The sequence below is a fragment of the Camelina sativa genome, chromosome 14, assembly GCF_000633955.1.
Source record: "Camelina sativa cultivar DH55 chromosome 14, Cs, whole genome shotgun sequence".
Taxonomy (NCBI): domain Eukaryota; kingdom Viridiplantae; phylum Streptophyta; class Magnoliopsida; order Brassicales; family Brassicaceae; genus Camelina; species Camelina sativa.
Window position 1 is genome coordinate 21,413,241 of NC_025698.1, and position 26,449 is coordinate 21,439,689.

A 26,449-nucleotide genomic window follows, 5' to 3' on the forward strand; every position below is an offset into this window, starting at 1 on the left:
CGTAAAAACAAAGAACCCAAATATAAAAGTAGTATAATTATATGGAAGAATATGTAAATATGAATAAATAGTACAAAGAGGAACATTCTTAGTAAACCAAACCTGTATTAAGTGTTTTAAGTATCAAAATCTATAAATGACATTTTTGGACATATGGTAATGATTCGTTTTATCCGCAAATTCCACTTGTTATTTATGAGAGCATAGTATTTTTGGCATAATATTACTTTATGACTTTATTTGTAAACGATGTACTTTTGTATTGACTGTTTTAGGCTAATCAATTAAAGCTATCGACAAAAAAATATCACTTTTTGACACGCGCCAAAACCAATAAATTACATTGTAATTAGTTTGACCAATTTTAGATTACTTACCAAAATTGATATAATGTATTTTTGTCAGTATGTATAAGTGGTTTTACTTAAAAAAAAACAAAACAGAGGACCTAAATGTAAAAATTATTTAATAACATAGAAAGATATATAAAAAATAAATAATATAAACAGAACCATAAAAAAAATAAAAAAAATAGTAAGTATCATTCATCAATACAATAATGATACATTATCTTACACAAATGTAATTTTTTCCTTTTTTTGAACAGTGGACGCGAAAAATAATGTCACATGTATTGATCTGACTAATTTTATCAAGCATTTAATTATCTACAAAATAGATCTACATAAAATTGATAATATACATGTATTTTATATTAAAAACCAAATAAATGATGATATGTACAAGAAATAATATTTTTCAACAAAACTAGGGGGTTTTGAGCTAAACAAAAAACATATGGATTCAAATGTATAAGTATGGTAATGTAATCTTGACTAATATGTAAATAAAAATGTGTATAAAGACCAACCGCCTTAGTAAAAAAATAACCCACCTTTTCGTTTCAGTGTCTTCTTCTTCCTTATAAATTTCTTTCATCGTCTTCTTCTTCCTCCTCCTCCTCCTCCTCCTCCTCTATGTTTCTCTCTCTCTAAACCCCACACCAAAATTGTGGCGGCTATATTCTCCACCCCCCCTGTGTTTTAATCTGTTTCATCTCTTTCTCAGATTCACTTTCTCGTCTCGTACAAATCAGGAATCAACAATGGTTGTTCCTCTGCTTCTTAACCCGTGTTTTTTCCCCCATAATTTTCTAATTCGATTTTAGAGGTTTNTTTTTTTTTTTTTTTTTTTTTTTTTTTTCGGAGAAATTGATCTCATGGATCGTTTTGATTTCAGGTGAGTTCGATAGTAAAAACGGAGAACGATGACGTGATGACTCCGCCATGGCTAACACCAATGCTTCGAGCTGACTACTTTGTGAATTGTTCGGTTCACGCAAGATGGAATAAGAGCGAATGTAATTTCTTTTGCTTGGACTGTTCAGGCAATGCCTTTTGCTCTTACTGTTTGGTTCATCACAGGGACCATCGTGTTGTCCAGGTTCTGTTTCACCATCATCATCATCATCTCTCTGAGGAATTTCGTCGAACACCTTTGTTTGATTCTAACCCAATGTTATGATATGTTTTGTTGTGGTTGCAGATTCGACGATCGTCGTATCATAATGTGGTGAGATTGAGAGACATATTGATGTCTCTTGTATTCAGAATTATGTTATCAACGGTGCTAAGATCCTCTTCTTAAATGAGAGACCTCAGTCTCGAGTTGGTACAAGCTTGGACAAAATATGTCAGATCTGTTTTCGTATTCTCATCGATTTGTGCGGCTTCTGTTCTTTGGCTTGCAAGGTAAATGTGAAAGTGAAAATGTTATGGTCTTAAAGGTTCCTTCTTGTTAAATGTTGAAATTGTTCAATTACATTAGCAAATGGTTTTTAAGGTTTCGTTTGGTGAATCATTTTTTTGTGTTCAGCTTGATGGTGTCAAGAATGGAGGTGACCCATACCTGACCTTCTCTTTGAGAGGAACGCTCGGTGACTCTTCGAAGATCCGCAATACCGGAGTTTGTAGCGGTTTGATCAATGGAATCTCAGTGGGAGTCGACAACCAACGCAGCGAAACCGCGGCTGTGGTATCTCCAGGAACACCTTCGATTGAGAGCAACCGAATGTACCCAAAAAAGAAAAGAAGAAAGGGCATACCTCACCGAGCACCTTTCTAAAAGGCTTTATTAAAGAGTTGAGGTATAATATGGGAATATGGTAAAACCCCTGAGAAAAAGAAAAAGAAAAATTTGTTGGTAAAGGGAATCTTCCCTATTATAAATAGTAGCAACCTTATTTTAAGAACAGCAAATAACAAAAATGTGATGTTTCATAGAAGTTGGGATATAAATATATGATTAAAGCAGCCTTTATTACTAATATTTTACAGCATTTTATCCTTCCTTATGATACTCTATGATTTGGAAAAATGAATTTGGGAAGGTCTAAATGTTACATCACATTTCAAAACATAGAGGAGATGTAACAATACGTATGTGTATATTTATAGGAGATTCCTTCATGTTCTTTTGAATGTTCCTTTTAGCTTTGAAAGTGAGAGAGTGAGTTGGCATTTATGTGTTTAATAAAAGAATGGAGAAAGTGTCGTGGTGTGGATTTGTTATACTTTGCCAGTTTGCCATCAACATGGTTTTGCCTTTTTGGGGTTTGGTGAGTGAGAGTATCTTAAGATTTTTGGGCCAAAGAGATATTTCCTTTTCGGCTTCAAATTACATTTGGAGAAGAGTAAATCCTGTTTTGCTTGTATTTCTCCTTTTTTTTTAAAAAAAAAAAAAACCATTTTATCACTCTATAGTTTTCTACTTCGTCTATGATTTGGTTCTAAAATCTCTCTCACACTTTTGTTTGCATATGTGATTTTGTAATTAGTTACTTGATTTCGTATTTTCCAGTGTTACTTTTTACTGGCATTATAATTACTGAAGTCTATTTTTTTTTCTTTGCTCTTTAATTGTTGTTCTTGGCTTGGTTTTCCATTTAGAACGGTTAGAGACATTACATGTGTCATTTTATGACAATTTAGAATCAGAGAAATTATTCATCATTCCATATGTCATTTTGGAACTTCTTTACCTTCTTTTTAAGTAATTTTATGGCAAGTGTTGAAAAAGCTTTGTAATTTTTAAATTATAAATTATAGAACTGAAAAGTTGAGAAAATCATTTATAGCAAATATATAATCACCAAAATTTATAATTTAATGAATGAATGAATGCAAAATAAATTTAATCTAGCAAATTGTTCAAAGATAGATAAGTTTTTTGCACATACATTAAAGTGCTGTCTGTTTGTCCATCCAGATGCACCTAAGAAATGGTTTTTGGTTTTAAGCATACCATCTATCTAGGTGAATTTGTGAAACTCATAAAAAGAACAAAAACAAGAACAAAAAATTCTCTCAAATAATTTTAATTTTCAACAGTGAACTCTTCCAAACATTGCAAATGTTTAAGTCTAACATACCATCATTTACAATCACAGCTAAAACAATGTTAGTTTTCTCTATATATAGTTTTCTATATTTAAAAAAAAAAATAAAAATATTGTAAATATCATTTTCTCTAGTTTTCTCTAGATTTCTATATTATCATGTTCCCTTCAAAATCGCCAAAAAATATCACGGAATTTTGTTCTTCGCCAAAATCGCAGAAAAAATGCTCCCATTAAAATAAAAAATTTGCCAAACTGTGTTTCTTCGCCAAACCGTAAAATCAAGTTTTTTTGCAAAAAAAATTGTACAATACCGTTTTGCAACCTTAACCAAGAATTACGTTTAATTTCAAGTTTCAACTAAGTTTTGAATTCAATATTTTGACAAAAAATGCAGTATACCATTTTTTCGCCCAAGCCAAAAAACGCATAATTGCATTTTCCCATCATAATTATAAAATCATAGAAAAAGGTTTTATATTCAAAACCTTAAACTGTAATTTTGGCGGGAAAATCATAGAATAATGGTTCTTGTCCAAAATAGAAAAATCACGGAATTTCATTTTCTTGTCAAACTGAAAAATGCAGAATTATTTTTTTTTATCCAAAAATCGCAAAATTGTTTTTTCCATGCTAAAAGTATGATGCACAATTTTGGCAGAAAATTACATTTTTTCGCCACAACCGAAAACTTGGAAAGTTATTTTGCCACTAAAATTGTGAAATCGGAAGATTGGATTTCCAACCAAAACTATTAAATCGAGGTATTGGGTTTCTGTCAAAACCGTAAAATCGAGGTATTGTGTTGTTCTGTCAAAACCGTAAAATCGGAGGATTGTGATTATTAATTAAATTTTTAAAAATAAAATTTATAGATATAAAACATAGCACTCTGAAAAAGTGCCATTGGATACTTTATGCATCTAGATGCAAATGCAAAAATTGAAACAAAATAAAAGACGAAGCTGCTTCCAGATGATCGATAGCTAAAATAAAAACGAACATCTAACTGCATAATCATGGTAGATGCATTATTTAAATGAACAAACAAATGGACCCAAGAAGGAAAGGTGAAGGATGATGGATATTGAAGTGAGATTATAAATGGGGACTGGAGTAAGGCATCCAATGGTTGAAGAATTGATTAAGTCGATTCGTGAGAAGAGGAATATTATGTATTTAAAGATGTTAACAGAAAGGTTTGATCGCCTTGGGGCTAAGTGTTAGCTTGGTTATATTTATTATAAAGCACCCGGTAGTATTTGATGTAGCTAGAGGACCCCCCATCTTGCACTTTTTGCTTCGATGTTATGGAATCATTTGAGGTGTTCACTACACAGAAAATATTTTGATTTATGTGTTTTTTATAATAAATTTTAAATAGTGTTGAGTAGTATATTTGGTTTACTTACATGATAAATGTTAAAACATATTTAGATAAATATGTTGTTTAGACATCGTTAATCCTTTACACGGTAACATATATAAAATGATCATTTTGAAGTTTTTAAACGATAGCGGTATGCTTAAAGGTATTAAATCCAAATATCATATTTTAATTTAGTTTAGTTTAGACGATTGCACGTATATAACCTACGCATAACTATTTTAAAATGACAAAGACATCTCGTCCCATCCCGTCCTGTCCCGTTTCGTCCCGTCCTGTTTCATCTCGTCCCTACCTGTAAATTTTTTTATGTCCCATAACTGTTATCTTTTAAATAATTAACAATTAGAAAATTTTTATCGTCCACAATTTTTGGGTAAGAACATAACTGAAATTTGTGAATTTGTGCTTTTCTCACATTTTTTCCATATAATTTGTTTTCTTTTGCAATAGAAGATTTGTTCATAGTAAATAAATTAAAAAACTACTTATTAATATTTAATTTTGCATAAATATATAGTAATACAATATAGTAAACCAATTGTAATTATTGAATTTTAGAGTTTTAAATACTTATTTTAGGGTAATTACTATTTAGAAATACAAATATAAATTGAAATTTCATTGCTTTTTTTTTGTATTTTAAAAATGATTTTTTATAATTTATCTTAAACAACAAATGTAATCCATGAAATAGTTTATTTTCATAAATATATATTATTTTATTTATTATTACAAAATATATTAGTTACATAAGATCTTTTTAAAGATATTTCTTGCATATCTTGTGTTTTAAAGAGTATTTACAAATAAGTTGATTTTAGATATATTTTATAAATCTCTATTAAAATAAATATGAATTGATTTTTATTAATTTCACATATCTTATATATTAATTAACTTTATAGTATTAAGGCTATAATGAATACTTTACTATTTTAAAATACCTTTTTAAAGTAAAGTAATTTAATTTTTATTTTAAATTGTTTTTTAAAATTAAACTGTATTTATTTATTTGTTCCTAAAACTGTGAGAAAAAGTATGCACAAATATTAACTGTAATTTTTTTTATTTTTTTCCCTAAAATATTTATAAAGTATCAAAAATTTTGATTTGATTTATTATGTATTTAAATGTTTTCCTTATTTAATTATGATGTATATGTTTTCCTTAATTAAATATTCTAACCGATTAAGATTTAGGCAAGATTATTGTTGATTTAACACATAATAAATATATTGTTAGAGAAAATCGGTTCATTAACTGGGTATTAAATAACCCGCGGGTATCTGACTTAATTTGAAAGGTTAGAGAATTATATACTGATATAAGGGGGATGTATTGAATTTGACATTTTAGAAGATTTTGGAGTATTCTTAAAATTATATGTTATTGAATCAATGGTGATTTTTACTGATGTATCTATAAGGGGGATGTATTGAATTTGACATTTTAGAAGATTTTGGAGTATTCTTAAAATTATATGTTATTGAATCAATGGTGATTTTTAAAAATCATGAAATCTTGTGTTATTGAATTTGAAATTTATATAAATCATTTAAAATCATTCACAATCTCTTGTTATTCAGTTAATAATTTATAAATCTCACTTCAAATATATTATTATTCAAATTATCACAAATCTATTGTGATTCTAAGAGACTTTTCTAATATTTTTAGTTAAAAAATATGACTTACAAAATCACAGTTTTAAAGGTGAAATTTTGAAGGATTTTTAATAAAAAGCTTCAATCCAAACCAATTAAAAATACACCCCCTTAAAAGAACCTCCGGTCCTCCATCCATTGACGACAACGAAAAAAAAAACCTTCTCAGCAACTGTCTTCTCCTATTCTCTCTCTCTCTTTCTCTCTTAACTCTCATCAAATACATACTTCAGAACAAAAGGTGTGTATTTGTTAATAAAATGAGTGTTCTTCGGAAATCTGTCTAACTATAGTTAGCCGAATTCTTACGTATCTTCTCCATCCATAAGGCAATGATTCAGAAGCAACAACATCCAGAAACAGAGAGAAGTAATTAACCTTTCATCCCTTGGGAAAGGCACAAAGGCGCCAGAAAAAACAAAAGAAAACAAGTCAACCAAAAACCATGAATGATAGATCCATTTGCAATCACCTATCATGACTGGAACAAAATAACACTTGTCACATTGCAAAGAGGGGAAGTCCAGACGTGAAGAAAAGAAAAAAAAAAAAGACCCTTTGAATGACACCAATCGAAGTCGGTGTTGCAGAAGAACACCAGGAAAAAAAAAAAAAANAAAAAAAAAAAAAAAAAAAAAAACTATGCAAGTCGTATAGATCAATTTTCTTCACATGGTCTTTCATCTGGAAACTTCGAGAACTAAACACATTGAAATCCAAGTTGCTATCCTAAAATTACTTAAAATTTAATAACTAAATCTCCCCAAATTCCAAGTCATTTTATAATCAAATCATTTAAAATCTCTAACAAATAACCAAATCTCCTAAAATTTTACTCAAATCTCTCAAAATTTTAAAATATTAAAATCCCATCAAATCTCCTAAAACATCAGGTTCAATATACACCCCTTAATTACTCATTACTAATCATTTTATTAAAAAACTAACAAAACAAAGTCATTGTCCAAAAGTTAGGTCCATGAATACTACTGCTTTAATTATATAGATAGTATATATACATATAACATAATTACATATATAATAAATTTGCCAAAAATGCACATATATAATAGATATTTTTTTTTTCGTTTCCTGTATACACTAATTTTTAATTATCATCAAACGTAGAATTGGTTCTGGACTACTAGCTATATTATAAATAAGCGGAGTGGATCATCCTCTTTTATCCTTGTAGACAAGAAGAAACTAGTTTACTTTTATAAGATTTGTAGGATTGGGTTTGATTAGGTATGAGACATGTTGTTATCATATTCTTGTCTAATCATTTGATTCTAATATAATTTTAAAAGAATTAAGAAACTAAATAGTTTTTGCTAGATTTGGTATATATGTGGTTCTGTTAGATTCTTTTTCACCTTGTGGTGGCTTCGTTCGGATACCAAACCCAATCACTGTCCTTTTCATCTTCCCATCTTTCTTAGTTCATCCTTTTATTACCAGTCACCATCTTCATTGTTATTATCATCTCATATTCAAGAAGATTACAATTCATCATGCCGTCCAAGAATTATCATTATTCATCTTCTTCTTTTTCTTCTTCTTCATCTTCTTCTCAGCAAAGTACTCCAAGGTACTTTCCTTTCCCGAGGTTAACCAAGTCGATTGTTTTTGAGATTTAATCTTGTCTAATTAACTATGGGTTTAATTTTCTTTTATTCATCTTGTAGAGCATTATTTCAAAATGGACCGTCTCAAGCCATTTCTGTAAATTCTTATTCACTAATATTCATCTACTATTGATTTCTTGATGAATAAGTTAGTTTTTTTTTTTTTTTTNTTTTTTTTTTTTTTTTTTTTTTTGCAATTTTTGGGTTCTATTTACAGAAATCTCCTCTCTGGGATGTTGAGAAGGTGAAGTGCAGCCTTGGTTCCTCAATGCCTAAGGTCAATTTCACATTTCATGCTTTCATGCAAAAAAAAACTACTTATTGGCTTATTGCATACTATTTTTTTTGGTTGGAAATATACATGTGACCTTACCTATTTATGGTTTATGGACTTTCCAGTCTGACAAAGAACTGAAGGGGGAGATCGAGGAGCTCGAGACAGAGATCTTAAAGTTAGAGCGGTATCTTCTCTCGCTCTACAGATCATCTTTCGGAGATTATTTGCCTGCATTATCGTCACCAGATAATTTTTCACTCCCTCCATTAAAGACCAAACTTCACAATGACCGTGCCTGTTCTGTCTCTGATAAGTCTGTCTCATCCAGCTTCAAACGCTTGACCGGAACAGTGAGTGATCTTGCTTTGCTGATGCTTAATTATATTGATGCAACTACAATTTCTTTAACATTAGTTTGTGACTGTGAAACATTTTCAGGACAAGATAAAAAGATCCGACTCTGGTAACCCGAGTTTGGCTGATCTTCTTGGTCTAAGCACTCTTAGTCCCAATAAACTCTCTGAAGAGATTATAAGGATTATTAGTGTGATATACTTCAAACTATCAGACAATGGACATAACAGATTTGACAAGAACTCAAAGTGTGGACAGGAACTTGGAGTTGTTGTCCATAAGCTTTACGTAGACAATGACAATTTAAAGTCTATAGAGAGCATGCTTCAGAATTTCAGGTGAGATCGCATGGTAAAACAAAAAGTGTAAATATTCTTGCATTACATAAATTTTAAAGTGGCTTACTCTTTTTAAAACTGACAAAATGCAGATCGTTGGTGCAAAAGCTTGAGAAAGTTGATCTGGCAAGGATGGATAGGGAAGAGAAGCTTGCTTTTTGGATCAACATTCATAATGCTTTGGTGATGCAAGTAAGAAAATTAGCAAACTCGAGTTTCCAGACATATATTTAAACGTATTTTTGCTATCATATATGATCTTTAAAGTTGTGTAATCATCTTACAGGCATATATAGTATATGGACTTGGTGAAGATGCTACAATCACAATGGTCTTGAAGGTTTGAGATATTGATCATTTCTTCAGTCAACTGGTCTTGTTAGATCGTTGATCATATGAGAAATCAAACAACTATGTGTTTAACCTGTCCACAGGCAGCATTTAACATAGGTGGGGAGTGGGTAAATGTATATGATATCCAGAGTTCGATAATGGGCATTCGTCCATGCCATCCACCATCAGTAAGTTAATTTATGACTTTAGTTGTGTTGTATACATTTATGTTAGTTTTTCTCAAATAAAACCATAGTGATTAGTAATTCTCATTTGGAAAAGTAAAAGAAAATTTTGTCAAATGGCCCAACATGAAAGAAAATTTGAGAAAGAATCCATATCTTCTAAAATCTTGTACTTTTTTAAATTGTCAATGCATAAAATATGTTTTTTTGTTTTGCCTTGTTAGCGTTTATGGACGCTGTTTTCACCGTCTAAGAGTTCGAAGACAAGTAACGGTGAACACACTTACGCGTTAGACTATGCCGAACCACTTCTTCATTTTGCCCTCTCTTCCGGAGAGTCAACCGATCCAATGGTACTAAACCGACTCAACTCCTGTCCCCTTTAGGTCTCCTCACAAAACGAGTTAACCATTTCTAAACAATGTATTTGTTTATTAGGTCCGAGTTTATATAGCAGAAGGAATCTTTCAAGAACTTAGGCAAGCAAGAGACGAATTCATCCAAACAAGTATTGGTTTTGAGAAAGAGGCAAGGATTCTATTGCCAAAGATCGTATACAACTACGCAAAGGATACTTCTCTCGACATGGCGGAACTCTACAATACAATATCAGAGTGCCTAACAGAGAAACAAAGAACAATGATGAGACGAATTGTAAAGAAAAAGCAAGATAGAAGTATTCGTTGGATTAGCCATGACTCCAACTTCCGTTATATCATCCATTCGGAACTCGTCAGAGGGAGTCTTTGAATTTGACAACGATATGGTTTGTATGTATCTAGTATTCCGTTTGGTGCCAAGATTTTGCTAAATGACAGAGCTTGAAATTGTATGTATTGTGTATCAAATACAATGTGTGGTCTTGCCTAAAAGATTTAAGTTGCAGTCTCCAATCCGAAACAAGACATCAATTAAACATACCCAAAAGCAAAGAGAAGAAGTCGTACAAATAGTCATTTGTTAGGCATTATACGTATACTTTATGTGTATATATATTTATAATATAGAGCATATCAACTAAACACCACACAGACAGAACCAAGCTTAATTTGTTCTGGCAAGAGGAAAGCAAAAACCAAACTCTACAGATTAGTTAAATAAACGAAGGAAGAGTAAAAAGGGTTTCTTCTAGTCATGCCATGCAAAATCTCCTTTGCTTCGTCCACTTCTTCTATAATCGATTTCTGCATCCGAACTGCACAGACCCATCTTGTACTTTTTGCTTGTCTTTGCTTGACCTCCATTTCCCGGCGTGCTTGATACCGATATGTGCCCAAGTTGCCGCTGCATATGATCTGCTTTCATATAACAAAGAAGATCTCAATACACATACTTCTCATTTGAGGTAAATTGTAAAACTCAGATCATGTGACATATTACCATTGTAAAACTCGAGCGGCTCTTGTAAGCTGCTTCTATTATCTTCACTTTTTTGCAGGTCCAAGTTAGCCTCTGAGCCATACAAATTAATCCCTTCACCTTCTGATGCAGCCTTTATATTACAGTTTGGTGAAGTTGCATCCAAGGCACTACGTGGTCTCATGGTGAAAGAGTCATCGTTCAGATGTGTGATCTCCACATATTGGCTTGTCGTGATGACTTCATCTGCACTGAAACCAAAGGAAGCTCTGTATGCTTCCAGTTCTTCCATATCTTGCTTGGAAATGCGTTGGCCATTTCCACTAGTTGGATAAACATCCGAGTCCTTGGAAACACTTAGTCTTCCACCAGTTTGAGAAAAGGGAGCATCGTGGTCAAGATAGTACCGAGCAAATGTGTCAGGACAGAAGAAATTAAAACCTTCAGATGCCTTTGGAGTATTGTTAGTCTCAGGTGTCTGTGCATAACTAGAGTCACTCCTTGAACATTTGTCTGTTCTTGGAGAAGCCAAAGGATCCCATTGCGGTAAGAACTCACGCTCGGGAAAAGATGAGCATCGACCATCGCCCAAGGTCCTTGAGATTGGTGACCTAAGACCGCTTGCAGGAATGCCAGGATACAGCGCGTACGTTGCATGAAGATCGTTTGCAGAAACGTAATCACCTTTCTCTGTCTTCTTGAGATCAGCAGTAGAAGTCAAGAACCGAGCATAAGGTACTTCAGGTGAAGAAGGAGTGGTGAGATGTGCTAACTCAGGAGGAGGAGTCAGAGGAGCAGTAGATGGCTCCGTGGTATAGGTTGAGAAAACCGGTGGTGAAACCAATTGGGTCTCATGAGCATAAGGCCCTGTTGCAAACATTGCGGATGAAGGACCACCAGGAGAGTTAGCAGATAACGAAAGCTGGCAATTTGGCGACTGCATTGTCGAAGGAGCAGCAGAATGTGAGAAAGAAGCTGGAGAGGAAGGTGGAGCAAGCATTGATGTAGCTTGGTTACTCAATCCCGTTGCCTGAGGTTGATTTGATTGATGATGACGACCAGTTGCAACATTCCCTTCAGGTATTCGAGAAGCTGGCACAATACGCCTCTCTCCTTTTTTCGTACCAAAACAAGACAACACTTTAAAACACCCAACCCACCGCTTTCTCTGTCAATTACAGTTAAAAAAACATAACTCATTACACACACACAACAAGCTTAAGAACAGAAGCATTTAAACAATATTTATGTCAAACCTTTTCCTTGTTTTCTTTGTTTTACCAAATACGTATATCAAAAACCAAGACTCTGAAGCAATGGGTTGGTACTAGTTTCCATTACAAGACTATAAAAAGACTTGACTTTGTCAAGAAAGGGTCCAAAAAATAATAATAGGTCTACATCAAAGATCGGTCCACACACCAACTACGAGTAAGAATGATTAAGCTAAATAGATCCTGAAACTAAAAACCCTAAATCAAAAGTATCCATTTTTAGCTACCAACTAAACTGAACTAACCGATGAAAGCGATAGCTTCATGATCTAAAATTACAGTTTGAAGCTTTTAAAGGAAGAGGGCATAACAGACCCGTACCCGTTCTCGAAGAGGAAGCCTATTCGCCATTACCATCGAACCTCTCGATCTCTGTTTCTTCTTCGAACAGATCCAGATTCTTCACTAATCTCTCTTTTGCTTAGTTCATTTAGTTGAGACACATTTTAAGTGAGAATTTAGGGTTCAGGAGCGGTGAGAGAGTGGGGGATGAATAGATTCAGCCGCAATTTAGGGTTTGTTTATCTCTCTCTCTCTGAGCAGATGCATCTAGAAGAAGACGAAGAAGAAGCAGAGGCTGACACCATGTAGATTTTGCTGCTGTGAGGCAAGACAAAAGCAACATTTTTGTAAAGCAAAAGCCATTGTTACTAAATTGTAAGTACTATTTTAAAATAAACTCATTTACAGTTTATTTATTTATTTTAAAAAGATAATTATTTCTTTTAACAGCATAAATATTACAAAACTAAAATAAAGTGAATAATAATTGCATAAAATATAAGAAAATGTAATGAAATACTATAATTGTTTTTTAATGTATAAACAGACCACAAATCTGAAACTATGAAACGTAATAACCTATATCACCACGAATTATCCCAATTATGAAACGAGAATAGCTAACCGGAAATGTTGAAGATTTGATTACCAAAATATTTTAAAATTTATGTCATTTTGAAATTTCGTGTGATATAGTTTAGTAGATAATTTGATTATATTATTATATTATGTTTTGTAGTCATGAATGTATAAACTAACAAGTTGATCGACACCGATTACCCAAACACGTTCTGTTCGCAGCCGATCATCGAATCTCCAATTCTAATTGTCTTCAATCCGTTCCAAACTTTCCCAAAATCTTCAGGAACCTACAGAAACCATAACACAACCAACTCAAACAAGAAAAATACTACAAACAACATAGAACCAGAAGAACAAAAGAGATCTTAGGCTTAGATCATCCAAAGTCAACCACTCACCTCTTTTGTAGAAAGATTTGGTTCAAAAATAATGGAATCAACACTTTAAGAAGCTTCTCCTTTGTTCCCAACAACAACACTCACTTTCACAGCAACAGATCTCACCAAAAACTACCAAGAACAAGCCAAAAACTTCTCAACTCACAAACTCTCACTTTTCTCTCTTTTTCTTCTGTAAACGGAGACAAAAAGCTTATTCCCGAAACCCTGAGTCGACCTCCCCTTTAAATATGTCGGTTCGGGATTCGATTGAACCAAACCAACCGCGAAATCGACAATTCAAATCAATCTGGCCGAGCCAGAAAAGCTGGTGTTGATCGACACCAGGAGTATGTCGATTGACACCCATCCCCAAATCTCCCTATTTTGTTCGCGGATGTTACAATTCTCCCCCACCAACAAGAAGGATTCGTCCTCGAATCCCGCAATACCGTCCATCCACCAAGGACCTCCGTGCCACCGTCAACACGGCCCGCAAGTCCTTCGACCGGACTGAACACCGTCTGCCAAAGTTTCCTGTGCAACTGTCGCAAAAGCCCGCACACCTCCGACTGAACCCCCGAGGTCTCCCTCTAGCCAATATACTCACATCCCAGACGTTATTAGCTCACAACTCAGTGCTTCCTCCGTCCGCGGTCGCAACCAACGAATCATGCCGGCTCGTTATCAGGCTAACCGCCTTAAGCTACGACATCCAGGAAGTCACTCACACCCACTCCCCCTGCTCTCGGTTCAAAATCCTCGAGATATACCTGCTCACTGCCGAGCCGCGGTCCACAGCTACGGTATCCATGGAGTCTCAAAATCCCGCTCTTGGGTCATCATCCTAAAACGCGCTCTCGAATCATCATCCGAAGCAACATACCACTCCCACTCTCTGGCCACAAAGTCCATCGAGCTATCGATATCACATGAGTTGGGCCCACACGGCCTTGAGCAAACAAGTCTGATGCCATCTAGTATCTCTCAACTGGATCTACCTCAACACTTTCCATTTTTGGAAACTTCCATTTTTAGAAATTTCTATTTTTAGAAACTTTCCACTTTAAGCAGTGCGCCTTCACGGAAACTCATATCTCAAACACCACCTTATCTTGGTACTTAGTACCACAACCAACCCCCCCTAAGCGACCAAGTATCAAGAGAGATGGGTTGGAATACTCCATTCCCGCTCCAGCCACAAACTATAGCCGGGACCAAGCTAGACAAGCTCAAGTCGCGGCCTGCTTCTCAAACCACTTCTTAAACCTTACCTTCATCCTCGCCTCTGGCTCCCAAGTCTGCTCCTCTACACCATCACAGTCCCAAAGGACTCTCATCAAAGGAATCTTCTTCTTCTGAAGTTCCTTGACTCTCGTCTCGAGTACCCTCAACGGTCTCGCCTCGAAGGTCATGTTGAGCTGAAGATCCTCAGGAATCTTAGCCAACAACCGATCACCCTCATGATGACACTTCCTCAGCATCAATACATGAAACACCTTGTGGAACGCACACATCACCTCAGGCAACTCCAGCCTGTATGCCTCTGGTCCCACCCGCTCAACCACTCTGAACGGACCCATGTACCTTGGACTAAACTTAGTCTCTGTCAATGACCTGTTTGGACCTCACAACATAGCCATCTTGATGTACACTCTGTCACCCACCTGAAACTCAAGATCCTTCCTCCTCTTATCAGCATAACTCCTCTGCCAATCACGAGCCTCCTTCATGTTCAGCTTCATAACCTGGATCTTCTTTAAGGTCTCCTAAACAAAGTCTGCACCAAATATGCTCCTCTCCCCCACCTGAGTCCAGCATAGTGGTGTACGACATGGCCTCTCGACAACGCCTCATAAGGAGCCATCCCAATACTAGCCTGGTAACTGTTGTTGGAAGCAAACTCAACCAAGGTCAAATGATCTGCCCAGTGACCACCCCAATCTAACACACACATCCTCATCAAATCCTCCAAAGTCTGGATCGTCCTCTGCGACTGACCTTCTGTCTGAGGATGATAGGTTGTACTCATATGCACCTTCGTGCCCAATGCCTTATCAGATGCATCCTACAAGCAGCTACACGGGTGATCATTCTAGGCCTTTCCCACCATATCCATCGTACTAACCAATGCCCTACTCGGTCAGCTACGCGATGCCTTACCCAATTAACTCCTCGGATGATGGTCCGAGCAAGTCATCCATGCATATTACCGAGCTCTCCGATGAGCTAACCCCGACACCTGCTAAAGCCGTCGACGACCCTAGGTACACTTTGGCTAGCATGGAGGCTGCCACAACCTCCTTCTTCACCAACCCATGAGGTACCACATTCATCCAAACATTTGTAAATAACATTGCATTTATTTTCTTTCATTTTGTGATTCTTGGTATCTTCTTCCAACTTTTATTTACACAGAGACTGTGTAATTTAAGTTTGGGGGAGGGTCCTAGAATGTACTTAACATTAGTTTTTAGTTTCTTATTTTCTCATTTAGTTTTATTCATTTGAGTCTGCATCTATTTGCAATAAAAAAAAACCCAAACTTTTTTTGAAAAATTAAAATAAAGAACAGAAAAGAGTGTTCATGTAGTTGCACTTACATATTATAATTGAGTCTAGACTGCTTCATATAGGATTTTTGCATATGCATTTTAGGAGAAAATGATTAAAACCACCTTGTTTAAAGTCCAACCTTAGGATTGAAGTTATAGCCCTTAATCACAGTTCATTGTTGCTTGATCAATCCCTGGAAAAAAAAATGAAGAATCTTCGCTTAAAACCTTGTGTCTTTTGAAAGCTTCTTCCACTTGTGTGAAACTTGCTTGAACATTGTCTAATCTCTATATTATTGGATTTAACCTGAACTTAAATTATCTTGCTTATGGAACTTGAATGCTTGCTCATGGTGACTTTAAATTTCGGGTAAGCACTCCATTTTTACCAATCTTTTTGCTTAACCCGAAATTGTTTTCCCCTACCCTTGAACCCAAAACTTTTCCCCTACCCTTGAATTGTTGAGTGAGGCCTTTTCAGCTTTGATAGTGCTATAGGTTGTGAAACATTGAGAGTATTGAGAACGACAAAGAACTGGCTCTTGTTTTAGCTAAGTTTAGAACCACTTGAACTAGCTAATAGGATCGGTTTTGAAAGATAGGTGCTTAGCATGTTTATTTGAGGTTAGGTTGACGATCAAAAGAGAAATAAAAGAATAGAGTCTCTAAGGTTCAGTTTATTTAGCTCTAAGTCTCTAAGTTAAAAAAAGAAAGTCTTGCTACATTCTCCTAAAAAAACAAAAAAATAGGAGTATAGCAAAGAAAGAAAAAAAAAAGAGAGAGTTGAGAGCTAGCTGTTCAAAGTTAAAACCTTAGGGGAGTTAAAAATCAAGGTTGTAGGCGGTTTTGTTTTAGGGTGTTAGATAAAAAGAAAGTGAATGAGAAAAACGTAGATCATCAAGTGCTAAGCTTTGTATGCCTGAATTGTTCTCAATCTTAGATAGTTTTCACAACTGTCTAGCATTCCTTCTTTTGAGAGTAAGCCACCTAAAGATATTATTTGGAACCTACCTACCAAAAAGCCTTACCCTTAAAACCGAGTGAGCTTGATTCACTTTCCATCTGCAAGAATTCGCCAAACACTTTAATGAACTTGAAAGAGATGTTCTTTGGGATTGCAAGTCTTTACTGTTTAGTTAGAAGATGAACTAGATCGATGCATGGTGATAAGCATAGAAAAAATATTTGTAAGTATGTTGATTGATCCTAGCACCATTAAACTATCTTTAAGGACTATAGCTTGAATCCTTCGCTTAGTACTTTGAGGGTATGAGTTCCCACTTTCAAACCTCATCCTCTGACTTCCTTCCTAGAGGACTAACAAAAGATAAGTTTGGGGGTGTTGATAACTCTCTAATTTACGTGTTTTAGACACCCTTTTTCATCCATCTTTTGCATTATAAATACCCTAACCTTATCATTTTTAGGTCATTAACCTTAGGAATTTGCATTTAGGCCGTTTAGGATGCTACATTATTGCATTTGTGCATTTTGGATGAAAACAGGTGCTTTGGAACCCAAAAAGGGGCAAGAAGGAGGTAAAACCCAAAAATGAACCCGGTGGAGCGATCATGCAAGAAGAACAGTCCCAACCTTGATCCGACCAAAGAGGATTCGAGCGCAGGAAGAACAACCCAAAAACTTACCCGAGCATCCACACGACTCGTACCTCGTGCATAGCCTCGAGCAGAACTGAGTGGCTAGATCAAAAGGGTTTCCATATTTAAACCCCCTTCCTTCTTCTCACCCTAAGGGTCGCAGACACTCACGACCCAGAGAGCGAGATCTACTAAGAGAGAGAGAGAGAGAGAGAGCGATTTACACTTTTATACTTTGTTAGGATTTGATTTTTTACTTCTTTTCAACTACTCTTTCAATTTCGATTCTGTATTCTGCTACCTTTTTAGTTTGTTTTTTCAATTCAATGCAATTCTCATTTGCTTGTCTTTTTATGTTGTTTATCATGAGATCTGAGTAGTGAATCAAGGTTTCTAAGGATAGGATAGGTGAGTATGTGTTCTTAATCGATTAGAGTGTTTTAGGATTGATTGTTCTTGCTTAAAATTCCCTTCTAGATAAGTGTTCTTAATGCTAGTTTCAGACCGAGAGGTTTAGGCCAGATCTAGGGTATTTTGCCATCGAGAGATGTTTGCTGAAATTCCTGAATCAACTTATGCTAGAGATTTACTCACTTAGCCTAAGAGATTAGATGAGTAAGGAGTTTATTGACAATAGTAAATTGGATTTTAATGCCTAATTGATTATGTGTTTCCAACGAGAGTTTGGTAAGGAAGTAGTTAAGTCTGAATGTTTCTACCACGAAAGTGGATTAGCAAGGGTTAGAAATTCATTGTCTAGGGAATAGATTGCTTGACGCTTGTAAAATGAAATCGATTAAGAATATTTATGAACCGATTACCCCATCCTTAGGAGCTTTCGTATTTGATTGTTTAAGCTTTTATCCATAACTCGACCTATTACTCGAGCTGGTACTCGATAACCAGCCTCGTGTACGCCCTCGAGTTGTTCATCTTTGTGTTCTTGATTCTTCTGTTACCCGACCACCCACTCGATTGCTTGCATCGTGTACTTAGGTCGTGTGGTTCTTGTTTTTATTTCCTTTTTTTACCTTAGGTTGATAGTCAAAAACCCACATTATTGCTTGGCTTGACTTGCATTATCATGATCATATCTTATCTGCTAACATCACAACCATTTGGATTGATAACCCTTTGTACTACAACTGCATAGGGAATTGATACCCTGGGTGAAAATCCTGTTATCATCGACCGACACTAACTCAAACTTGGTGTCGATCGACACCGACTCCGCAGACACGTTCTGCTCGAAGTCGATCATCGAATCTCTGATTCTAATCGTCTCCAATTCGTCCCAAACTCTCCCAAAAGCTTCAGGAACCTATAGAAACCATAGCACAACCAACCCAAACAAGAAAACACTACAAACAGCATAGAACCACTAGAACAAAAGAGATCTCAGACTTAGATCGGCCATGGTCAATCACTCACCTCTTTTGCAGGAAGATTTGGCTCAAAAACGATGGAATCAACACCTTAAGAAGCTTCTCCTTCATTCCCAACAACAGCACTCATTTCCACAACAACAGATCTCACCAAAAGCCACTAAGAACAAGCCAAAACCCTCTTAACTCACAAAATCTCACTTTTCTCTCTTTTGCTTCTGTAAACGGCGACAAAAAGCTTATTCCCAAAACTGAGTCGACCACCCCTTTAAATATATCGGTTCGGGCTTCGATTGAACCAAACCAAACCAACCCAAAATCGATAATTTAAATCAATCTAGCCGAGCCAGAAAAGCTGGTGTCGATCGACACCCATCCCCAAATCTCCCTGTTTGGTTCGCGGATGTTACTAATGAGTTGTATGTTGGGACTACTTAGACATATTCTGTGTATTTGTTATTTTGGAAAATGCTTTTTGATGCTTTCTTGGTGGTGGATATTTTGTATTTACAGGGGAATGTGTCAGTTCGGCTGGGTTAATACCGAAACTTCCCTTCGCCAATCTCGGTAACATGCTCAGCTCGTGGACTTCTCTTGATGGGCATGTTTATTGTCTTGAGCTGGACTTTTTTGGGGGAAGTGAAACATATCCCTAACAGTAGTCCAATTCAGTGTAGTTCATGACTGAGATTGTGACTGGCTTCTGTTTTGAAAACCAACTTAGACACAACTTAAATTATTTATTGATATTCATATTGACAACATCAATAGGAGAAATCTATTTTTTTTTAATTCATCGGAATGGTTGAAAAAATTGCAAAACAATCTCTATATAGATAAGTCAAAACGAGATTGTCTGAACAGAACTTAAAACTTGTTTTTTTCAAATGAGATTTGCTCTATGTAGCTCTTTGAGTACATATAGAACATTAAAAAAATAAAGTGGAAAATATTAAAATTCAAAATTTATATATAGACTATGATGCGTTATGTTTCTTCAATTATCGTACATAGACTTTGAACCATGCTTGCCTATGTAGGGTTGTGTTTTAGTGCTAATTATCCCTAGGTTTATCATTGACAATCATCCAGTTATTTTCTGCTAGTCTGCAAGATGAGGTATATCATCTCTTGTTGTGGTTATAGGGAAAATTCTTCATCCATTAGCATATTTTAAATATATATATATATAATTCTCTTTTCTCACTTTTTATGCTGCCACCTCAGCTATTCCAACATTCTATTTAGGCCAAATTTTTAATATTTACCCACTAAACATTTTCTAATCTTTTGGACAACATCACTTTAAAGGCCAATTTATTATTAACCTTTATATTCAAATGTTTTAGTTGCCCTAAAAATAAATTCTTTCCCACAAATCTCCACGGTGCCGTCTTCCTATATGCGACTTCAAGCGTCCCTCTCCTCCTTCATTCTTTGTTCATCGCGTTTCACCTACTAAAATTTCAATGCATAGAATTCAAATTAATGTTCGCCACTCCTCCACACCCTCTCATAGCCTGCCCTGTCTTCCATCCCCATAATAACGGCTTAGTGTATAACGAAAATTTATGACGTTCAATGCTCTCTTTTTTAATGCACAACCCACTACTCGTTCTTCAATCGGCATAATTCACTACTAAGAAAAAGTCGTATAGCCACGGAAAATTTCGTGGTTGTAACCTATAATCCGTAGCTATAAGACTTATTAGCCACAAATTGCTATAGATAAAATTTGTGGCTATAGCGTCGTGGCTGTGAGAATCTGTGGCTTTTCGTGGCTACATTAGCGACGATTTATGACGAGCACATTCGTGGCTATTTAACCACAGACTAGCCACAACCTTGTTCGTGGGTAAGTAGTGATGGGAGTTGTCGTGGTTTTTTTTGGTTCCTGTAGCCACAACAATAACCGTGGGTTTCCGTTGTTCACTTAGCCACAACGTATTTTGCGGTTGGTCTGTGGGTAATTTGATAAGGAGCCATGAATTTAATGGTAGCTTTTTCGTGGGTACTGGTACGTAAGCCACAATTTGTGCTGTGGAAATTCCGTAGAAAATTTGTTAAATGAACAGTTTTTTTTTCATAATGAGCAGATCAAAATTGTCAAAAATTATAGCTTTGTATGAAAACAACATAAAAATTAGAAAGCTTTTTTGGTTTACAAAAATATAATAAGGACTGAACATTAATATAATCCAAATATTTTTGGTTTACAATAAACATAGATACATGATTTTAATCCAAAAGACCAACCCATAATCATATCATTCCTCATTATTATTGTTATGAGGTTGTAGAGTAGGGAGGCAGGGGCTGATTCACTAACCATGGGACGAGAACGTGAGGGTGTGATCCATTTGTGAGTTATGGGATCAATGCCAATACCCCTTAGAATCACATGTGTTGAAGCTTTCATTGATGCTGCACATTCCTTTACCACCTTCATGTCATCCTTGAGCATCATCACATCCTCTTTCAGCATTGCCATATCTGCTTTAACTGCTTCTACATTAGTCTCTAAGCTAGACAACCGCATATCCATGTCAAGATTGCGGGCAAGATGTGAAGTCTCGTTTGGGCTGACATCCTTATCTTGAGCGCTGCCCAGTCCATAAATACGACCTTTTTTGGGTTTATTTATCTGGACAACATAATTAAGTTTCAGTGTTTGAAAAATATATGGTATGAACTATTGAGCTGCAAAGAAACCCAAATTCCAAAAGATTAAAGCAATTGAACTGACCTCTAGAAATGTTTGGTTGATGAGATGAGTGTGAGAAGGAAGTGGAGATCCATCAGCATCTCCATTAGCAGCTTCAAGTTAGGATACAGGTAGCTCCATCAGTAGCTCCTGGTGGCATGTTAGCACCATTAGAAGACAAGCCAGTAGCTCCTGGTGGCATGGTAGGACCATTAGAAGATACACCAGTAGTTCCTGGTGGCATGGTAGCTCCCGGCGGCATGGTAGTTGGCCTGAAACTGGGCTGTGTGTGAGATGAATCTTGTGTCACACTGGCATGGTAGTTGGCTGTCTGTAGTCGCTTTGTTTTTGATGTCATCTGTAGCAGTTAATATGATCTTACTCAAATCAAGATAAATTATAACTAATTGAAGCCAATGCGAACTCCAAATGAATCAACAACATACGTAATACTAGGATCCGTACATTAATATATATCTTCTCCATCACAAGTGTGGAACAACTTATTTGGCTTTGTGATTAAAATATATGAATGAGCCAAATATACATAGACAAAGTAGTCTAAACTTTGTATAATCCAAATCCCCAAATTAATCAGCAAATGATTAATTATCCCAGGATAGACAAGACAAGGAATGCAGGCTCACCAAATCCAAATTAATATATATCTTATGAAGGATAACGTAATCATAGGAAAATATTAAATCACACAGGATTACTGGTTTGAAAATTCAAAATCACCATCGAGAAACAACCATAAATGAAAACCCCAAATTTTTTTGAGACTATACATCAAACCTGAGGCTTAAAAAGCAAATGATTTTGAACCCAAGAAAAATTAAGAGCAGCGACGGTTCTAGAAATGGAAGATTGGTGATGCAGGGGAGATTTACCTGAGACGACGGAGGCGAGAGAACATAGGACGAGGCCAGAGGAAGAGGAGAGAAGCAGCGGTGGTGTGGAGAGGACGATGGACAAAGCCGGAGGAAGAGGAGAGAAGAAGTAGCGGTGGTGTTGGATTTAGACGAGCTAGAGAGCTTAATTAGGTTACAGGAAGAGGAGAGAATTACACTCAGGGAAATAAAATAGAAGAAGACAAAGAGAAACACTTAGGCAAAAAAATAGAGGGTTTGTTAGAATTATAGTACATTTTATAATTTAGAAAATAGGGAGTGTGAGATAAAGATTAGTAGAGATAGAAACGGGAGTAAGACAGAAGAGATAAGAAAACATTACTGAAATGCCCTGTTCGATGGTTCTGGGGAAGAAAGAGGAGAGAGGAAGAGTGGGAAGGAGAATATTAATTTTTTTTTTTTTTTTATGTTTTTTCTTCCACTTTCTTTCTTTCTCTCTCTCTTTCTAAATATATTATTATTATATCTTTTTTTAATCACATTCCTCTTTTTTTAATTATTCAAATATTTATTTATATATTTTTTTCTTTCTAAATTTTTTCCACATACAAAACATTTATGTTTTTTTTCTTTATAATTTGATATGTATTTTGTTTTAATGATTTCAAATATATTTCATATATATTTTTTATTAACTATTTTTTTAATTAACTATTTTATCTTCTGTTCAATCATATTTATGTATGGTTTAAATCATTCAACATGTTGGATATATTCAAACCGTCCAGCAATATTTATGTACCGTTTAAACATCTAGCATGTTGGATAGATTCAAACCGTCCAGTAAATATTTGTGTACGGGTTTAAGCCATCCAATATATTGGATAGATTCAAACCATCTAATAATATTTATGTATGTGTTTAACCGTACAACATGTTGGGTAGATTCACACCATCCAGCAATATTGAGTACGGTTTAAACCATCCAGCATATTGGTTAGATTTAAACCGTCCAACAATATGTGTGTCCGATTTACACCATCCAACATGTTGGATAGATTCATACCGTTCAACAATATTTAAGTATGGTTTAAACCATCCAACTTAATAAGGTGTACAGATACAAAAGATGTATATAATAAAGAGATAATAGGAAAAACATGTTTTTTTCTTACAATTATTCAAAAAATTTTAAAAATTTCTAGGCGCTAGTCGGACGGTCGAAGAGGGTCTAGCGATTAATTGATTAATCGGGAAATAGTTTTAGGATATTTTTAATATTTTTATAATTAATATTAACATTTGTAATTTTGATGGTTACATACTATATTTGCGTGTAAATCAGTAGAAACTTAAACAGCACTGTTGGTTAGTAATCCGTTTGCAGGGTCAAGTGTCACGGTTCGACGCCTGAGATGCCTTTTTGTGTGTTTTTCTTCATTTATTAATAAAGGGCAAAATCGTCATTTCCATATTATTTTCTTCCACCCGATTTCTTTGCACCTGCAACCCGAAGTCGGCACCGACGTTTCTTTAACAAAAGATGGACAGACCTCCATTCTCCAAAGCCTTTGCGTTTCAATTCCATGAATATATCATCTGATTTTTGTCTCCCGTTCTTAGGATTCAAACCCATAGATCCTCTTCTTTCTCTTACAGTGGTTGTTCTCCATGTCCATTTATTGGGTGAAGTAAGTTTGGGATTAGAGAATTTTGTAAAAAAATCAAGATAAAAACAAGTACGAATGAGAGAGAGAATAATTAATTTATGAACCCAGAATTGTAAATATTTGATTACCCAAAAAAATTTCAGATGAGAAAGAAAGCTTTAGAGAAGAGATGATGAGAGAGGAAGAGAGATCGGAGGAAGATAGAGATTAAATAATTTGATTTAGTTTTAATGGCATTGTTGTAAATAAACTGTTTTGGTGAGGATTTGAAAGTCAGAAAAATAGTAAGTATTGTGAAAGTTGTGGTTTTTGCTAATTGTAAATAGTGATAGTATTAGTTTGACAATTTTGTTTTGAAAACGTACTAATTCTCCAAATACCTCAAAAATAAACCAGAGATAATATTTTATTCTTCCTCGACAAATCCAAAATTATTTAGGCAGTAAGTTCCAAATTTCCCACCTTCTCCCAAATTGCACTCCTTCCAAATTGTAATAAATTATTTAATCTAGTTTTTTACAGCATATTATTTTATGTAATTATTAGTTTTGTAAAAATAAATTTATTATTCATAAAATATGACATGTCTCTTATAAAATATTTAATGTAATTATTAGTTTTGTAGGAGTAGATTTTTTATTCACAAAATATGACATATCATATAATTCAATCTCTGCCACAGATATGCGACGGAGATGTCTCGTGGTAACCTTAGTCACGAATTAGCCACGCCTGACTCATCGTCGCTAGGTAGCCACAGAACTGTTGTGGCTGGTTTGTAGCTAATTTTCCACGACCTGTTTTCCTGGTTTCTCGTAGCTATTACCTATAGATTATGCGTGGCAAAATCGTAGCTAAATTGCCACAAGCTTTTCCGTGGCTTTTCTGTAGCTTTTAGCCACGAAGTTGCCACGACCGCCATTTCGTAGCTATTTTGTAGTTAATTCGTGGCTATTTTTAGTAGCCACGGATGTGTCGTAGGAAAGCCGCGGCTAATTCGTGACTACGGTTACCACAACTTATAAGTTGCAGTCTTATCTAATGCTATTACTTGTAATTTCATGTTGCTCATATTTTGTTTTGTCTTACACTTCTATTATGACTAATATGAATTCCACTGTCAGTTTCATTCGCTAACCTGAAAGTAGTGAGCTTAATCTAGAGTACCGTGATGCAAGGCTCGATCAATGTCACCCACCTTCTAAAATTTGAAAATTCTCTGTGTGATGGATCAATATATATTATCTTTGCCTTTAAAATTACAAGAAGCAACTCCCGTTTTTAGCTCACTGATTTCCATTTCTCAATCCGCTTCACACCTACCACTGTTTTATATTAGGTTGACGAGTCTTTTTGTCTTGTTGCGAAAGAGTATTTCCGGCTTCGACTCATGAGCAGTTGGTCTCTCTTTCAAACACCAATACGGAGCTTCCAGGTTTGTCCACATTTTCACACTTTCAATATATAGACAATTTCAATAAGTTTAACTTTCATAATCTCTCTCTGATAAGTTTACTTTTTTTAAGATATATTGATGTTAATTTCCCCAAAAAAGTATACATCATTTGTCTGGATGTATGATGTCTGCCATTTAAATACTGTTTTTGAAATGCAAAACTATATTTTTTTTCTTGTCAAAGTTATCTCCATTTGTTTATGAAATAAAATCATGTATTAGTGATTCTTACTAATTTGGTAATTCAAGCCTTATGGTTTCCTGTTCACGCTTGATTTTCCTCTTACATTAGATGTTATGGGCCAAGTATGTTCCAACAAAGCATATCGAAATGGAAAAATGTTAGCAACGCATACAAACCCTAAGATATTTGGAGGTGAATCACTTCATATTCTACATTATGTGTTGAGAAATCTCTGTGCATTAAGTTTTCAAATATAATGTGATCTTAACTTTGCATCACCAACTAACCCAATGTTTCTCGCCAGGTGAACTTTACCTCAATGCTATGTCTGGGAGTAAGTTTTATTTTAATGGAGACGTTGCAACAACACGACAATTTGCTGAAAGGTATTAAAAAGGTGTTTTCAAAATCATTATATTTACTAATTCATACTATGTAGTTAATGTGCTTACACCACTACTTAACAACTAGACCAAACATGCTAAATGGAAAAGAAAAAGAAGGCACCAACTCAATTGCACCATTCCATGGAGTGGAAAAGATTGAACATGTATGAATTCAATCAGTTTGTTGCGACAGAAAATCCATATTGTATTTCCCAAT

General features: G+C 35.1%; 2 protein-coding genes, 1 long non-coding RNA gene and 1 pseudogene across 4 annotated transcripts; 2 read left to right on the plus strand and 2 right to left on the minus strand.

Moving 5' to 3' along the window:
* LOC104742117 lies at positions 907-2,645 on the plus strand (annotated as a pseudogene).
* Positions 7,848-10,400, plus strand: LOC104742118. Its single transcript, XM_010463087.2, has 10 exons — positions 7,848-8,042; positions 8,140-8,176; positions 8,297-8,356; positions 8,479-8,706; positions 8,795-9,048; positions 9,141-9,240; positions 9,335-9,388; positions 9,483-9,569; positions 9,791-9,919; positions 10,005-10,400. Exons 1-10 carry the CDS (start codon positions 7,966-7,968, stop codon positions 10,314-10,316), a joined length of 1,338 nt encoding a protein of 445 aa, XP_010461389.1. The 5' UTR covers positions 7,848-7,965; the 3' UTR covers positions 10,317-10,400.
* Positions 10,460-12,851, minus strand: LOC104742119 (uncharacterized protein At1g76660-like). Of its 2 annotated transcripts, none has more exons than XM_010463089.2 (3): positions 12,521-12,851; positions 10,947-12,093; positions 10,460-10,861 (listed from the first exon to the last, which is right to left on the minus strand). In XM_010463089.2, exons 1-3 carry the CDS (start codon positions 12,554-12,556, stop codon positions 10,695-10,697), a joined length of 1,350 nt encoding a protein of 449 aa, XP_010461391.1. In that variant the 5' UTR covers positions 12,557-12,851; the 3' UTR covers positions 10,460-10,694. The 2 variants fall into 2 exon arrangements, with proteins under 2 accessions (XP_010461391.1, XP_010461390.1); XM_010463088.2 differs by having other exon boundaries at positions 12,515-12,851.
* On the minus strand, positions 21,082-22,946 carry LOC104742120. The gene is made up of 3 exons (XR_760449.2): positions 22,576-22,946; positions 21,725-22,040; positions 21,082-21,622 (listed from the first exon to the last, which is right to left on the minus strand). It is a non-coding gene; the product is annotated as an uncharacterized LOC104742120 (long non-coding RNA).